Source organism: Capricornis sumatraensis, chromosome 10 (assembly GCF_032405125.1).
Source record: "Capricornis sumatraensis isolate serow.1 chromosome 10, serow.2, whole genome shotgun sequence".
Classification (NCBI taxonomy): Eukaryota; Metazoa; Chordata; class Mammalia; order Artiodactyla; family Bovidae; genus Capricornis; species Capricornis sumatraensis.
The window spans coordinates 42,771,403-42,788,993 of NC_091078.1; the positions used below are offsets into that span (position 1 = coordinate 42,771,403).

Sequence of the window (17,591 nt, forward strand, 5' to 3'; positions counted from 1 at the left end):
CCCTGAATAATGTATGACTTCACCCACCAGCAGCTATAAGGTTCACTGAAATAAAATTATTTCAAGCAGGGTGGCTGTGGAGCAGAGGCCGTCTTCCCAGACTCATTGTCCAGTCAGCCTGGGCCGATGCCTGCTGCACCAGGACTGTCCGGAGCCCTTCTAAGAAATGACTGAGGAAAGAAGATATGGTGGCCACTTTGCTCTCTGGGCCTTGCTCTCTTCTGTAAAACGAGGCCAACTAAAGCACTCTCTAGCCCTCAGCCCGCCATCTCTGGCTTCCTGTGGATACCGTCTCAGTAGAGGTCACCTAGTCATAGGTACCTCTGTAGGGCCAGGCACTGTGTTAGGTGCTTTCCCTGCACCCTCCAGTCATCCTGCCCCACAGACAGCCCAGTGAGGCTGCTCTCACTGTGCCCATTTTACGAACAGGAGAGATGAAATCTGCCCAAGATTGTGCAGTCAGTGAGAAGTAAATTAGGATTTCACCTCCCAAATCTTCCCATCTGAACTTATTAGTAAGAGCTAGGATGTCTCCTGTACATTGTCAGTCTTAGTTTTGCTGTAGAAAAGGTGTTTCTCAGTAGAGAAAGGTTGGGGTGGGGCTGGGGTTAAAGTTCTGAAAAATTTGCACAGCTTTGATTATAAGTCATGAGGGCTTCCCTGGCGGCTCAGATGGTAAGGAATCTGCCTGCAGCGTGGGAGACCTAGGTTCCATCCCTGGGTTGGGAAGATCCCCTGGAGAATCCCCATGGACAGGGGAGCCTGGAGGGCTACAGTCCATGGGGTCTCAAAGAGTCAGACACAACTGAGTGACTAAGCACAGCCTAGCACATACAGAGGCAACGGAAGCAACGCTTGTCTCCTTTAAGTCTCTACCTACTGTTAGCCTGGTTTACCTGGAGTTGAAAGTGATGTTTCTTAAGGATGTATGTATGTGTGTGTGTATTTTTAAAGACTGTCCCTGCATCTGTAAAAACTATTTTTATTGCATTGGTGAAATTATCTAAATAAGCCCCTTCAGATTTATTTACTAATAAATTTAGAGACACCAGGTAGAGAGTGCCTGATAAATTGCTGTCACCTGAATGGAATCTTTCAGGCCCCAAGTGGTAAAAAGCATTCCAAAGTCACCTTAATTTACAGGGAAATGAGAGCCAGAAAGACCTGCCGAGCTCTTTGTTCAGAATTCAGTGTGCCTTTGGGTCTCCGCTGCCCTCCCCTGTGCGTCTCTCTCTTCTGATCATGTTTCTGGGTTTGCCGGGTCTGTGGGGGTGGACAGGGAGGCGTGTGCAGGATTCAGGGGAGACACGGGGTCGAGAGAGCAGAGGCGGGGTGTCCTGTCTGGAGGGTGGGCAGGATGGCTTCCGGATGGGTATCTGGGTCCTCCCGGAAGGGCGTGGGGGGGGGGGGTGGCGCTCGGGCGGAGGCCCAGTTTGGGGACGCGGTGGCCGCAGCAGTAGCGCTTGGCCTGCCTGTCCAGGTCCCACCCGGAAGATGCCCCCCAGCGCCAGCGCCATGGACTTCTTCCAGCTCTTCGTCCCTGACAACGTCCTCAAGAACATGGTGGTGCAGACCAACCTGTACGCCAAGAAGTTCCAGGAGCGGTTCGGGAGCGACGGCGCCTGGGTGGACGTGACGCTGCCGGAGATGAAGGCGTTCCTGGGCTACGTCATCTCCACCAGCACCTCCCACTGCGAGTCGGTCCTCAGCATCTGGAGCGGCGGCTTCTACAGCAACCGCAGCCTCGCGCTGGTCATGAGCCAGGCCCGCTTCGAGAAGATCCTCAAGTACTTCCACGTCGTGGCCTTCCGCTCCAGCCAGACCACACACGGCCTCTATAAGGTCCAGCCCTTCCTGGACTCTCTGCAGAGCGGCTTCGATTCTGCCTTCAGGCCTTCCCAAACCCAGGTGAGGCCGTGGGCCCCGGGCTGGGCCTCCCGGGGTGGCAGCGGGCAGGGAGGCGGTGGTGACCGTGGCTTCCCCCATCCCGCCTGTATCCCGAGGTCACTTCTGGGGAATCCCTGCGCGGCCACAACCCCTCCCGTCCCCATCTGATCAGAGGAAGGTGATGGAAGAACGGCCCCAAACCGCATTTAGCATTCTGCTCCGAGAGCGTTTCCCTCCTCGTTTCTCCTCGTCCTCCCTCTCCATTAATTACCCTTTCTTTCTCAGCTGTGGTTTGCAGGGTAGTGTTCGTTTTCTTGTGTTCTCTGAGTACCGTGCTCACCTGCTGGTGATGAAGGAAAGCGAGCGGCCTTCTAGGGGTGCAGGGAAGGAGACTGGGGTCCAGCGTTCTCAGACCAGGGGAGTGGCTCAAGCGCTGGGTACCCGGCGTGCATGGAGAGTGAGTGTCTTTGAGGGAGTTGCAGCCAGCTGTCAGCCATGAGCTTGACTGTCACAGCCCCTCACCTTCCTCACTACCTAAATGGGGCTGTGTTTGCTCTCAGTTCCTGGCTCCCAGCCCTGGCCTCCGGTGGACTATGGCAGTCGCATTTGGCTGTGGTGACAAAGTTCCAGAAGTCATCCTCAAAGTTGCTCGGCTGGTCTGGTAAACTGACAAGGTTTACCAGAGATTGCTCTAACCAGATCATCAGGAGGTTCCTGGCCTAAGTGAGCCAAATTCCCTCTGACTTTCCATATGGAGAGAAAAATCTTACTTCTCTTTCATTTGTACACTTAAACTTCCTTATGCTTTTCCTTAAGGGCCTTTGTAATAAGCCTCAAGCTCTTTTTGCGGTTCTCTTAGAGATACCCTCCAAATTCCCTATCCTATATTCACTGCACAGGGATTTAGCATGGGGTTTCTGTGGGGAAGATAAAGCATGGGGTTTCTGTGGGGAAGATAATGCCCTCTCTGCCTTTGCAGGCTTCCCAGCTCCAGGGCCCCCTGTGATTCCTGGTTTCCCAAATCCTGCCGCTATTTACAGGGCAGCAAATGGTGTTTGATCTTGGCCTTCACTTTCCTTCTTACCAAGACATGGGGTCTTAGGGGAGACAACCTCTGTCTTATATAACCGGCCCTACAGGACCAAGTACAGGACTGGGCGTGGTTTTTTTGTTTGTTTGTTTCATTGAATATTTGCTTGGTTGAAAATGAGCCAAACCAGAGACACATTGGCTGGGACACAAGGGGAAAAAACAATATTCTGACCATACTGGAGTCAAACATTAGAAGGGCTGCTGGAGAGGTCTGAGTGCTTGCTAAGTCTAAGTGTCTTTTGAGAGTTAACCAACCAGCTCCTTAGGTAATTAGTATTTAACAGCCTGAAGATGAGGCTGCTGAAGGCCCTTCCAGCCCCTAAAACAAGCTATACCCGTGATTATACCCTTGTTTGTTGTGTGCCTGTCAGGTATTGACCCCGTGCTCTCTGATCCTTCTGGAGCAGCAGCATCGGACACTGAGACCTACATCCCAGGCGATCCCCATGGCCACCTGCATGTGTGGCCTTGGGGTCTGCTTGGCCAGTGGGCACCTTCAGCACCCACTAGCAAATTCTGAGCTGTGTGGACTCAACCCCTCCCAGCCCACACAGGGGTGCTGTGATGGGGCAGTGCTGCCCCCCGGATCTTGCCCTCCTGTGCCCGTAGACGGCTGTGAGGAGAGACCCTGAAGAGGTGGTCACTTTATTCTTGCTGCCCTCATCTTTCCTTTGGATCCAGTTGATGACACTGAAACAAGAGGGACTGACGTGAGCTTTAGATTGGGAAGTGGCTCTCTGGCCGTGTTAGGTTCTTTTGTTTTTCCCCTCCCTTTGCTTTTTTCTTTTTTAAATTTTATTTAGTTTTTCACCTTTGTACTTGCAAAGGTATTTGTTCTTGCTGCTACCATTTTCCATCCCATGCTCTATGTGGTGGTCAGGATCCCAGCAGGAAACAAACGCTGTGTTCTCGAAGGGCAGTTACAGAGAACTGGAAGCAGGGACTGTGGGCATTCAGGGTTTAGGCGGATCATCAGGGTGGCGATCCCTTGGGCTGGCAACAACAGGAAGCTGCAGTGCTGAGGAGGGAGAGCAATGGCTTCAGCCTGAGGGGGCGGATGGCACAGGCAGGCAGGCCCCTAGTCTCTTGTTCATCCTTCTCTTGTAGCCACAAAAGGCAGGCCTTGGGGGCAGGGCCCCAGCATGTGGTTTATAAGAGGTTGCCCTCCAGGCCCCAGTGCAGGGTGAGAAGGTGGAAAGGGAGTCTGGGGGGCAAACAGTACCTAGTACAGACCACCCAACAGACAGAACTTGAGGCAGAGGGGAAATCAGAATCCCTGGGGTCAGCTTTCCAATGTGCTGATGACCACCTGGAATTTCCTCTTCCTCCCAACTCTGGGCCCCTGTTGAGCCAGCTCTGTCAGGAGGCTGTCAGATAAAGGGGATGAGACCAGTAAGTGTGCATGTAGTGTGTGGAGCACCCTTGGGCCTTCCTATGAGCTGGGGTCCTACCAATGTGGGCTGTTGATGTGGTGGCTCTGGGCACACGCTCAGCCTCTGCCGTGAAGGCCTCCTCATCCTTACACACCGAAACATCAGCATCACATATGTCTTTGTTAAGTGAAACAAAGGAAACTTTCAAGCTTTCCTGGCTTTCCAGTTGGCTCTGAAACATTCCATTCAAGGAGAAGGTGTGTTTGCGAGTCACCGCCCACCTCCCCTGAGGGCTCAGGGCTCTGTTGACGGGACTTCACTCTACCTGTGAGACCAGTGGGAACAGCCCCTGTTCCGTCTCCACCAGACATGTGGCTGCTGTGTTCCTGACTCCCAGGAGTGGCTCTGGGAGTACTGTACACACACCCCACCTCAGCACACAGCACCCTCACACACACCCTCTGCCCTGCAGTCTCCTTTTTATTCCAGCAAATGTGACCCTTTGGGTGAGTTTACATAGTCTTCAGAGGGTCCCCAGAATCGACCTGTAACCCAGGCTGTGGTATGTCCCCACGCATGAGTATTCATACACAGATACTGAATGGGGAGACTGAATGCGTCTTCTCAAGCCTGGGGGCAGGTTAGTTAGTGGAGGATCTGGGGAGGGCTTGTGAAAGTACGCGACTGCCTTGTCTCCCTGCCCAGTGCCTGCCCCTCACCCGAGCCGTCACACGAGGAGGGCCTGAGGACACAGCACTGACTGAGGTGGCGCTGGTGCCCTGTGGCCTGGCGGGGAGGAGGTTGTGTTTGGAGTTCTGTAGAGCGCCCTGCCCTGCACTGTGACTGCTCCACATTCCTGCAAGGAGGGTGGGAAACAGGAGAAGCCATGGAGGCCAGGAGCTGCTGCTGACTCTCTTACTTTGGTGAAACACCTTATGAAATATAAATTTGAATGGATTCTGTGCTGTGGTGAGTGCAGATGGAATAGAGGACATCAGCTTTCTGAAGAGCTGGGAGAGGGCCTCATCTTCCCCACTCGGCTCCATCCACCGCTCCCCCAGCCCATGTGTGGGACTTTCGGCCATCCTTTTAGAGTGGATCCAAATGGGCTTTGAATATTTGATGAGCCACGTGGAGCTGGGCATGGGTCAGCTTCTTCAGTCTCCCCTTCATGAGTTCAAGGCAAGGCAGGCCTTGTTCAACAGCTCTTGCTTCCAACAATAGAAAACTGCAAGGGCTGTTGTGCATGCCTGAGACCCAACACTGCAAGGCAGTTAGTTCTCAAGTGGAATTCAAGTTAATAGGAGAATGGAAGGCTACTGCCCATGTCACAGTTGGTGAGTATTAATCTCTGTTCTGCCGTCATCAGGGCATGTTCTCACGTCACCTGGGAGCTTGTTGGAAATGCAGAAACTCAGGCTCTGCCCCAAACTTACTGGAACAGAAGCCACATTTCAGTAAGATTCCCAGGTGACTAGTTTGTTCATTCAAGTTGAAAAGCCCTAATGGAGAGTGGCGTTGGCTCACAGTGGCCAGGTATTTTAGACTTGGAGGACCATGTGGTCTGTGTTCGGAGCTTGTAGCCTGAAAGCAGCTACCGACAATACATCAGCGAAGGGCATGGTGGATTCCTGTAAAACTTGATTTACAGCGGGGAGTGGGCTGGGCTGCGGTTTGCCAGCCCCTGAACCAGAGAGTTGGGAAGAGTTCTTGGAATCATAGTGTTTCTAGCATTCTGTCAATACATTTCAGTGAACCACACATACGTACCAGTTTGTAAGTATGCTTGAAATTGGATTGGAAGGGAAGTGTAGCAGGTTCCTAAAATTTACCCGCAAGTCTCCGCCAACGCTTTAGCTTGCAAAAACAGAACTTGAAACACCTCTGGAACTTGTTTTTTTGTGTGCCGTTCTTTTTGCTTCATTGTCTTATAACTGAAAAAAAAAGTCCTATTATCATGCCATGAAAAAGCAGGAAGAGGTGCAGTGAGTTTAAAAATTGTCTGGGGAGTCCCATGTCAGAAAGGACATGATGACCTGGGGGAGAGCGAGAGGCTGGGTCACGGCAACGAGGGAACTGGGTCATTTCAGGAATGGTTTTTAAAAAGAGAATGTTTGACTTGGGAAAAAGAAGGTCAAGGGCTAGTGTGAGAGCTGTTCAGAAAACCTAAAGAAATCACGTGTTTGTCTCCATTTCTCACAGGGGAGAACTCAGGTCAGTAGGTTTAGGTCAGATGTAGATCAGCTTTCAGTCAGTGAGCGATTCGAACGTCCATCAGTGGAAAGGTCTTCCTTGAAAGGAAGTAGCTGCCCTCCGCAGGCATGTTTAGCTGGGAGGTCCCTCTCCCAAGTGAGAGTTTGGACTGAGGACCTTAACTCCAATAACTAAGTATCATGACGAATTCCGTTTACTAAGTACTTGCTAAGTGCTTTGCGTACAGTTTCTTACTTAATCCTCCCCCAAACACTGGTGTAGACAACTGAGGAGACCCAGGGACACTCAGGATCAGAGAAATAAAGTAACTTAGCCAAGGCCACACAGCTGATCAAAGGCAAAGACTAGATCTGAGCCCAGATCTGTTGAGCCCCTGAGCTCATGCTGCCTTCCTGAGTCTCTGCTTCGCCTTTCCTGGCAGGTGCTACATGAACCCCTGATTGACGAGGACCCTGTGTTCATTGCCACATGCACGGAGAGGGAGCTGCGAAAGAGGAAAAAGCGGAAATTTAGCCTCTGGGTCCGGCAGTGCTCTTCCACCGGCTTCATCATCCAGGTGAGCCCTGGGCCGGCCCCGGAGGGCAGGGAGGATTTGGTAACCAGTGGACTTGCTCACTTACCCTGTTCACTGCGCTTGACTGGATGCTGCAGCTGAGGCTGGCTTGGGCTGCTCTCTTCCTTGCAGGGGAACGAGGGTAGCTGGCACTGTCCCCTGCATGTTCCTTCATGACCGCCGCAGCCCCTCTGATTAAATAACAGCTGTAAACACAGATCAGAGCTCAGTACCTGCAGTGTAAGCCAGCGGCTTCACCAGAACAGTGGGCACAGAGGTGGCTGCCGTGACTCTTGAGAGCACCCCGTGTAATGTCCCAGAAAGGCCCCCACCCCCCCCACCGAGTCCCTGTCCTCCCTTCCAGTCCCGAGGACACCTCCTTGGGGCTGTAGTGGCCTTAGGAGCTCGATTCTCTGAGCCAGCCATGCCATCTGTTCCCTGCTCTGCTCTCCTCTTTTGGGAGAGGTGGCCAAGCTCTGCTGTAGGAACAGCGTTAGACGTTGAGCTCCTGGAGCAGGCAGGGGGCAGAGCACACAGGAGGAAGGGGGGCTGGCAAAGCAGACCCCGCCTCACTGCCCTGCCAGGCTGCAGCACCAGGCCCAAGGCATGAGGGTTGGCATACCTCCTGCCCCCACAGGAAAGGAGTCATAGGAAGGTTAAGCTGAGCATCTCCTCTGGATGTGCCCCCATGCATGTGCCCCGCAGCAGCCCACTTTCCCCTTGGGCTTCAGGGCCTCAGGTGAGGCTGGGCCTGGGGTCTCCAGCTGGCCTCACCTACAGGCTGCAGAATGTTATCACAGGGACCCACCCCAGAGTGGAAACCACTCTGGACGTACCGCCTGGGCTCTCCATTACCGCACAGTGCCTGCCAATTCTGTAGTATCCTTTGTGGTGACACTGCTCTGGGGATCGGGGAGTCCATTTCACTGTACGTATGACATTCAGTCCTTCTTTGAATAAATTCTTACTGAGTGCTGTTGCCTGCAGCATCGGGCCAGACAGTGACATCATGGCTCTGCCTTCTTAGGAGTCTGCCTATGTGGCTTTTGATAGAATGTTCACAGGTGGGTCCTGTGTACCTCTGGTGCCATTTCCTTTTTACTGTAAATTTAATGAGTAGCGAGGAAGCAGGACCATTCCCTGCAAGGCCGCAGGTCTTCTTCTCACTGTGTGTGCAGTTTCCTTCCAGTTTCTATGAAATCTATAAAATCCTCGTCTATAAAGTAAAGGGTTTGGATTGGTACCTTGAAATTTCCTTTTATTTCTAAAACTCTCTGGTTCTAGGAGGCTTTGTGCAGCTTGAGGGTTTGAATTTAGAAGCCAGAATTGAAGCTGGCAGCTCCTGTCCTTGGTCTTGCCTCCACTGTGGCCGAAGCAACAGGAAGCCCCATTTGCGCAGACGCCCTTGGTTTCACCCGTCTCATGGCAGGGGAGTGAGGACTTCCTTAGCCTCCCCACTTCTCTGATACAGAGGAAGGTGCCTGTGGTGGCAGCAAAGTGGGGAGGGACACTTCTGCCTGCAGAGGACCCATGTGGCCTGGGGACAGTGGTCTTTTAGCATCCTGACCCTTGTCTTGGTTCCCCAGGTCCTAACTCTGGTTAGGCAGTAGCCTGGGAAGATCCAGCCGTGGTGTGAGGGGCAGGGGGTGCCTTCCACCCTCTGAGCCTTCATACGTGCATCTTCTCTGTTCTTACACCCCCTACGTTTCCCAGATGAGGTGGTCAGTACTGCTCTGTCCAGGGCCCCCTCCTAGGTCCTGAGGCCCAGCTCTGCTGCTTTCTGTGTGAACTGAGCTGACTCCCAGTTGCCCTGGATATCAGTGTCCTTATCTGTAGAGTGAAGGGATGGGGTTACTTAATCAGTGAGGCCTCTTCCACTGCAGAGTTCTATGATTCTTATCTTTTTTAGCATTCTGTATGGGGTAATGTATGCAAGCATGTTTTCTTCATTTTAATTTGTTACATAAATTATTCTAAATGATTTTATCCACTGGAGAATCCAAGCTGCTGAACCTAAAGAGACTGTGGCCAGCCTGCTGCCCAAGTGGCCCTCTGCCCCCTGCTGTCCTCTCACTGGTAGCAGATCCGAGGCTGGCTGATGGCGTGCAGCAGACGTGGTACGTGAAGGGGCTGGAAAGAAGGTGCGCTGGTTCTCCTCTGGCCTTTCCACCCTGACCATGAGCAAATGTCCAGGCTGGATCACTGGAGTTGGGAAACCACATGGAACAATGTATCACATGCCCCTGAGCAATGTGGTTGTTTGTTACACAGTAACAGAACTACCCTCCAGCCTGCCAGTTAGGGTCTGCAAAGCTGACCAGGTAACTTTCTTATTTTTACCTGTCATGGACTTAGCTGATACCTGGAAGGGACAGGGGTTTACAGGTGTATTTCTGGGGAGACCAAGGCCTGGCTTCGGCTTTATGGTGTCATTCAGCCAAGACTTAAAGGTGTTCTGGCTGAACTGCATGCTTTTGAGGTAAGTCCAGGTGATTAGCTCCACTTGAAAGATTGCAGACCAAGGGTTAAGTGAGAAAAGTGTTCCAGATTGGTCAGTGATTTCTCAAGTGGTCCCAGTAAAGGTCAGCTCCAACCCTCAGATGAGTGAGTACGTCCCCACAGGGCACCTTCATAAGGAGGGAAGCGAACAGCTAGCCAGACAGTGCTGTTGAAAGGGAGGGTGCCAAGAAGAACCCCAGTGTTTTTAATACCTTATGTGTCCACTGCTCTTGAGTTCATTTAAAGGGGAATCATATGAAAGTGGTTAAAAGTCCTGTGTGATATAACTCATGAAGAGACTGTAGGGAGGTATGTGGAAGAAGAGATGAAATTAACCATATTATCCTGAAAATTAACAAGTTAATATCTTTCACTCCTTGGAGTGCAAGAGGCAGGGAGTAAAAAGTTCCCAGGAGAAAGAAGGCATCAGAGAAGGTGTGGTCATTTCAGAGACAGACTTAGACCCTCATGGAGCTGCCGTCCCAGTCGGTGAGGTGGTACCGCCTCATCTGTCCTCAGACCTCCCCTCTAGCCGTCCTTCCAGAAGCCTTGTACGTGGGGTCTGACTCGTGATGGGCCTGCTCCCCCATCTGACATTTGTAGACTTGCGCTGAAGGCCTGCTCACTGTAAAGTGCTTGGCTCCAAGATATCTATCTGGCTGTCACCATGCACCAAACACTGGACAACAGATCAGCAAGTGACAGTGCCAGCCTGCAGTGCTCAGGGCTGAGGAGCAGCCACATGAGGCCCTCCACTTTTCCCTGTGAAGGAGACCGCTGCCTGTAGCAGTGGGCCCTTGGGCTTCTGATAATCTGGCAAGTTGTCATATATATGAGTGGGGAGGGTGAAATTTGTATGGTGTATGTGGGCCTATTCTGAAGGAGCGTATCTTTTTTTTACTGGGATAAAATAAACATAACATAAAATTGACCATTAAGTGGCATTAAGTACGCTCAGTGTGTTGTGCAGCCATCACTACCATCCATTTCCAGAACTTCGTCATCATCCAGAACAGCTGGGAGCCCCTCTCTTAGTAAGGGAACAATACACTGTCGCACAGACAGAGTGAACTCCCTGCAAGCAAAGCACCTTTCAGATGCACGGTGGATGCTGCTGCAGCTCGGGGGAGGGGTCACCTGGCACCATGGTCTGGTTGAATGTTCAGCACTGGTCACTCTCCCCGAGTCAGGCTGCTCTGTCTGCTGTGCCTGTGGGACTCCTAGTAACGGGAGGTGAGTGGCTGGGACAGTGTATGTACTTGGCCCCTGGTCCCAGCACTGTCACCCTCATTCCATGCACGAGGAGTGCTTTTGGTCACCTATAGCGTTCCCAGGAACTCTGCATCAGACTCAGACAGCGCTGGTGTCGCAGAATGCCCATGAGTGCCTGTTTCTCTTCTCCTCTTTCCCAAGCTGGCCTTTCTGGTTTTACCTTCTGGCATGAGCAGGGTTCAGAGGGTGTGATGGGTAATTTTGTGCCAATTTGGCTGGGTCACAGTACCCAGATAGTCAGTCAAACACTATTCTGGATGTCCCAAAATACCCAGTGGAGTTATTTATAGATGAGATTAACATTTGGATCAGTAGACTTTGAGTAAAGCAGATTGCCCTCCATCATGTGGGTGGGCCTCATCAAATCAGCTGAAGGCCTAAATAGAAAGGAGAGGAAATTTTACCAGCAAGATGGCCTTGGATGTGAACTGCAACTCTAACCTGGGTCTCCAGCCTGCCAGGCTGTCCTGAGATTTTGGACTTAACAAACCTCCATAATCAAACAATCAGTTTCTTGAAATAAATACCTATATCTCTTGATAGATGGATAGGACTGTCTCAATATATCTTTGTCTCCATCCTGTTATTTCCACTGCAGAGGGATTTCTGCTAGCCACTGACTCACACAGCCTGTGTGTGTCTCAGGTCTCCTGGATTCTGAACTCGTGGAGGGCAGGGACCATAATGGCTTCTTGAACCTTGCCTCTCTAGAGCCTAAGGGGTTTGCCAGCTTTTTTTTTTTTCCTTCTAAAGTCAAAGACATTCCTGTTATCAAAAAGCTTACAATATAGACAAGAAAACAAGACCTCTATGAAGGAAAACCTAAGTGAAGATTGCTTTCTAAGGACACTTTATGGAATTAGTCTTGTGCTGGGCACTGAAGGCCTGGAGGTGAATGGAACCCTCATGGCCTCTCTCGCAGGAGAGGCAGAAGATGAAAAATATTCGTGAGGAATAAAGACAATGGAATACTACACAGCTAGAAAAAGGAATGAAATAATGCCTTTTGCAGCAACATGGAAGGATCTAGAGATGATCACACTAAGTGAAGTGAGCCGGACAGAGAAAGACAAATATCTGACATTGCTTACATGTGGAATCTAAAATATGATACAAATAAACTTATCTATGAAACGGAAATGGACTCCCAGCACAGAGACAGACTTGTGGTTGACAAGGGGGAGAAGGGTAAGGAAGGGCAAGATTGGGAGTTTGCAGTTATCTGGTGCAAACTGTTATAGGATGGATAAACAACAAGGTCCTGCTGCATAGCACAGGAAACTATATTCAGGATCCTGCGATAAACTGTAATGGAAAAGAATGTGTGTATGTATAACTGAGTGACTTTGCTCTACAGTAGAAATTAACACAACATTGCAATTCAGCTATACTTAAAATATCAGTTAAAAAAATATTCCTAAGTACAGTGTGAATGATGCAATCCTGGAGGGCTGTGAGGCTGTTGGAGGGCACCCGTGGGGCTAAGAAAGGCTCCTGGGGTGCAGAGACCAGGGCATGTGGCGCCCTAATGGGAGGGTGGACCACGAGGGCAGACACTGAAGGCACAGGCAGGAGCCAGGGTTACTCACTGCAGGCCAGCCCTGAGCATGGCCTCCGAGCAGGAACACCTAAGAGCCTGAGTCTTTTACCCCAAATCTCAAGGCTGATAGGTGGGGGCAGGAGTGTGAGCTCCGGTGCTGGCTGGCTCCCTGTGCTGTGGGCACTGTTCCCAGGAGCCCCTCAGAGGGGGAGGAGAAGGCACCCTGCAACCCCGCTGGGGGCCAGGGTGTGTGAACGTAGCATCTGAAACACGGCTGATGTCTCTGACACCCACAAAGAGGATTTCCATGCCTTGGAAGTGTCCATTTCAGGAAAATGAGATGACGCACAGCATGTTTCTGTCCACAGTGAATAGTCCTCAAAGCTGGTGGAGGCCCTTCATCCTCTGGGGCGCCCACACCCTGGGGTACTCATCACAGGTCCCACGGAGGAGCTTTAGGCTGTGTGACTCCATGTTTTGACAGCAGTGGAATAAGCATGCAGAAAATCATTTGTGACATGAGGCTCTGACAATACTGAGATGGTCTTGCTCCCTAGGCACAAGTGTTCTGTGCTCTGAGACCGCAGCTGATGCCTTCTTTTTGCAAAACTGCTGCCATTTTCAGATCAGAGGCGTGTGGGGCACTGCAGAGAGTGTCTTTGTGTCACAGGCCTGCTGGGAGCTGCCTGGCCCAGCAGGCACCTGCATGTGCCTTCGTCTGCACTCCCAGTGAGCTGAGTGAGGGTGAAAGGAGAGGTTTATTCAGAAGGGTACATATCCAGTTCAGGGGAGTTGTGTCAACAGGTGGCTGGGGTCCTCAGTCTGGGGCAGAGAGGTCACTTGTCTTGGAAGCCTTGTGTCCCTTCTGTGGGTGCAAAAGGAGACCATCTCCATGGAGACTATTGTTCTGTCTGTAGTATCAAAAAGATTGAGAATACAGTGGGAAAAACCAGCTCATCGTGTAGTTAATGCTGTGCTGACCTATGGGGATTTGTTTAGCCCTGAGACTCTTTGAGGGGAAAAGAAAAGAGTCTCCTAATTTAAAAAAAAAAAAAAACAAAAAACAAAAAACTGATATGATCAAAAAGGCCGAGTTCTCCCATTTGAATGTGTTGAGCTAGGCCTCCTGCCAGGACAGTTGAGACCCAGGGTCCCTTTAGAGGGAGGCGGTGAGGGGAAGGGCACCTGGCAGAGGTGGGTGTGGCTGAGCATGGGGGCCCCACGTGGAGCTCTATTAGGGGCCAGTGCTGCACTTGCAGAGAACAGCCAGTCTCTGGAGGGTCAGGTGCGGGGTGCCGAGTCGGGTAGAACCATTCTGGACAAACATGGTCTCTCGCTCATTGAGTGCACCTGCCCTGGAGGAGTGAACTTCAGAAGGCAGAAATCAAAACGGAGACCTCAGGCCAGTGGACCCTGCCGCCTGCCCCGTACACAGCACCAGGTGTGTCCAGGGGCCCCAGGAAGTATCCATGAGGGGCCCCACACCTTGTGTGGCTGGACCAGCAGCTCTGGAAGCCCCTCCTCCCTTCAGTCTAAGCCATGGTTTATGAGCTGCTTCTGCAGTTCAGAAAAGCACAGTTTGCATACCTGGAGTGTTCGCCTTCAGCCAGGTCCCACACTCAGGCACACTACATGCATCCCTCATTTTCATAACCACCTGCCCCTATTTCATGGTGAGAAACCAGGACCCAGAGAGATTTGCTGCCTCATCCGAAGTCTCAGCCTCAAGGGGCAGACCTGGAATTTAAACCCCGCTTCCCAACCCTGGAGCCCACTCTCCAGACCACTGAGCCGTGATCTGTCCCCAGGGAGAGAACTCATCTTTTAGCCCAGGGGTTCCCAACCTTTTTGGTACCAAGGGACTGATTTCATGGAAGATAATTTTTCCAGGGACCAGGGGTGGGGGTGATGGTTTCCTGTTGATTCAAGTGTATTACGTTTATTATGCACTTTATTTCTGATCGAATGCCACCACTGATCTGACAGGAGGTACTGGTCTGTGACCCAGAGATTGGGGCCCCAAATTTACACACAAGCTGTCTGGTTCTTACCCAGCTTCGTTGTTGTATTATTGATGTTCTAACACTAGTTATGACTGATCACCCTTGTTTTGAGACGTACTTTTCCTGTTGAAAGAATTTGAGGAATTTGTGCTGAAGGTTTTTTTATTATTATTATTTAACTTCTAATTTTTTTATGTACTGGTGAGTTGCTGCTGCTGCTAAGTCGCTTCAGTCATGTCTGATTCTGCGACCCCATAGACGGCAGCCCACCAGGCTCCTCCATCCCTGGGATTCTCCAGGCAAGAACACTGGCGTGGGTTGCCATTTCCTTCTCCAGTGCGTGAAAGTGAAAAGTGAAAGTGAAGTCGCTCAGTGTGTCCGACTCTTAGCAACCCCATGGACTGCAGCCCACCAGGCTCCTCTGTCCATGGGATTTTCCAGGCAAGAGTACTGGAGTGGGGTGCCATTGCCTTCTCCGACTAGTGAGTTACTCCTGACGTAAAACTAACTTGGAAAATGAGGCTCAGAATGAAATTGATTAACTAAAGTGAAGTTTGCTTGTGGAGTCAGAAACTGGGCGGGATGTTTACCCATCTGTTTAACTGTGCAGTGGCTGGGATGCCAGTTTCAATCTGGTGCAGGTCAGGTGTGCTTATGTCCCAGGATGGGACTGGCTGTGGCACAGTACCTCTGTCACAGACCCCAATGTCCATGAGCCACATGGCTTAGCACTAATATTTCCTCAGTCTGTTGAATGGGTTAGTTTGCTCAACCCTCCTTACCTATAGGGAAGCAGAGACAAGAAAGAAATTATTAAGTGCCATCTAAGTGAATCAGACACTAACTGGATCAGATTACAGCCCGGCCCTCTTCCCAAGGAACTGTATTCAGAAGGGTACAAAGAGCCCACCTGTCCCTCCTCCAGTCTATTGTTTCACTGATATGGAGTTGATTTGCAAAGTTGTGTTAGTTTCAGGTAAGCAACAGAGTGATTCATTTAAATATATGCATATATTCTTTTTCATGTTCTTTTCAGTTATGGTTTATTATAGTGAGTGTAGTTTCATGTGCTATACAGTAGAACCTTGTTGTTTATCTATTTTATATACAGCAGTGTTTATTTGTTAATCCCAAATTCCTAATCTATCCTTCTTCCCACCTTTGGTGACCATAAGTTTATGTCTGTGTCTGTTTTGTAAAAAAGTTCATTTGCATCAAGTTTTTAGATTCCACATAGAAGTGATGCCTTTCTTTCTTTTTCTGACTGACTTCACTTAGTATGATAATCTCTAGGTCCATCCATGTTGCTGCAGATGGCCTTATTCCACTCCTTTTTGTGACTGAGCAATATCCTATTGCATATGTATACCACATTATCCATTCGTCTGCCAGTGGGTAGTTAGGTTACTCGCATGTCTTGGCTGTTGTAAATAGTGCTGCTGTGAACACTGGGATGTGCGTATCTTTTCAAACTAGAGTTTCTCTTCAATTCATCACTTTGAAAGTCAGAATCACCTATTAGCTGAGCTTTGGGATAAAACAAAAGCAAAGTTCTTGTAAGGGCATGTAGTGCTGCAGGTGTAGCCAGAGAAGACGGGGCAGAAAACAGTCTCAGCACGTGAGCCCTTCCTGGCCGAGGCCATGGTGAGAGGTGGCATGAGAAGACACTGGTGGTGAAAACTGTCAGTGAAGTGATGTCATAGGGATTTTGCTGGAAAACCAGGCTGATGAGCCAAAGAGGGTGTGAGTGAGCATGTCCAATAGAACTTTCCATGATGATGGAACGCCCTGTATCTGTTGCTCCACCCCGGCAGCCCCTGTTTTCATGTAGACTGAGTGCTTGACTACTTGACTGAGGAATTGGATTCTTCATCTTTCTTAATTTTTAGTTAATTTAAATTAAAATAGCCATGGGTGTCTAGAGGTTACAGCACAGATATGAAGCTTTGCCATAAAAAAGATCCTTTCTGTGTATGCAGCTTGCACATGACGAGAATAGCCTTGCAAGGTGCACAGAGCATTGTTATCTCATCAATGAGGAGACCAAGGCTCAGAGCAGCTAACTCTCCCCAAAGCTCACAAGGCAGTAGATGGCAGACCCTTTGCCCCTTGAATCCAGGGCTGTGCCCTCACCAGTCTCCCGGACAGACTCCATTCCTCTTGTGAGTGAGCGCCTTTAAACTTGACGGTTCTCTTGCATGGCCATCCCTCCACAGGTGGCAGCCCTACCCATCTCCGTGTGGCCATCCTGCGTGGTTTCCAGGCGTGCTAATGCGGCATTCTTGCGCTGTTTCCTCATTTCTGGGGTTACACCCTCCACCTGCTCTGCGTCATTAATGAATACAAAGTTTAAGCAAAGGGTTACAGTCCCTAATGCTTGACTTCCCCATCCCCAGATATGCCCCCACCAGCAGTGGAAAAGCCCAATGCTCTTCTGTTCTGCAGAAGTAGGATCAGTGGTCAAGACCATCAAGGCCCAGTGACAGCTTAGTGGAATTTTCAGCTGGTGCATCCTCATGACCCTTGAGACCATCCGTGATCACAGCTTTAACCAGTGTCTTTTTGGGAAAAGTGGTGATGAACTAGGTCCTGTCTCACGAGGTTTTGGGGCATTTCAGAAGTAGGGCTAAGATAGCCAGACAGGTGGTGCAGGCATCTCCCAAGATATTACCACTGTAATCCATGTTTCCTGAGATTCTTTCTGTTATGATGTCAATAAAAAATACACAGTATCAGTGATAATATCATGGGACAAAGTGTAATACCATGTATTCATAATTTTCTTCCCTCTTTCTAAATGTGTGTATGAAAAAGTTAACAATCATAGGAGCCAGAAAAACTTTTTTTTTTTTAGGAAAAGTGAAAAGCTTGGCAACTGAAAAATACATTTTTCTGTTCTAAAGACACTTGCCAAACAAGCTGTAGCTCAGATAGTAAAAGTCTCTACTGCAGATTCCATTTTGCACGATGATGGAAGCTGTCCTGTGCCTCTCCCTGCAGGAGGAAAGCTCTAGTGTAATGACACTCTCCACATATGTGGATGGAGAGCGAGAACTTTATGAAAAGCTGGAGAGGCAGCAGTTAGGCGTCTAAATGAGCGCTGTGTCCTGGGCGCTGTCTTCTGGGAGCCCCCAGCACAGTGTATGGAGGCGTGTGGT

At 50.3% G+C, this 17,591-nt stretch overlaps 1 protein-coding gene across 1 annotated transcript in view; it reads left to right on the forward strand.

Annotated features, from left to right (window-relative positions):
- Window positions 1-17,591, forward strand: part of PGBD5 (piggyBac transposable element derived 5) — a 97,570-nt gene that overhangs the window by 53,776 nt on the left and 26,203 nt on the right. Inside the window, exons 2-3 of the mRNA XM_068983087.1 lie at window positions 1,481-1,908; window positions 6,988-7,122. Of these exons, the coding sequence (XP_068839188.1) occupies window positions 1,481-1,908; window positions 6,988-7,122 (563 nt within the window). The remainder of the gene's footprint in view (window positions 1-1,480; window positions 1,909-6,987; window positions 7,123-17,591) is intronic.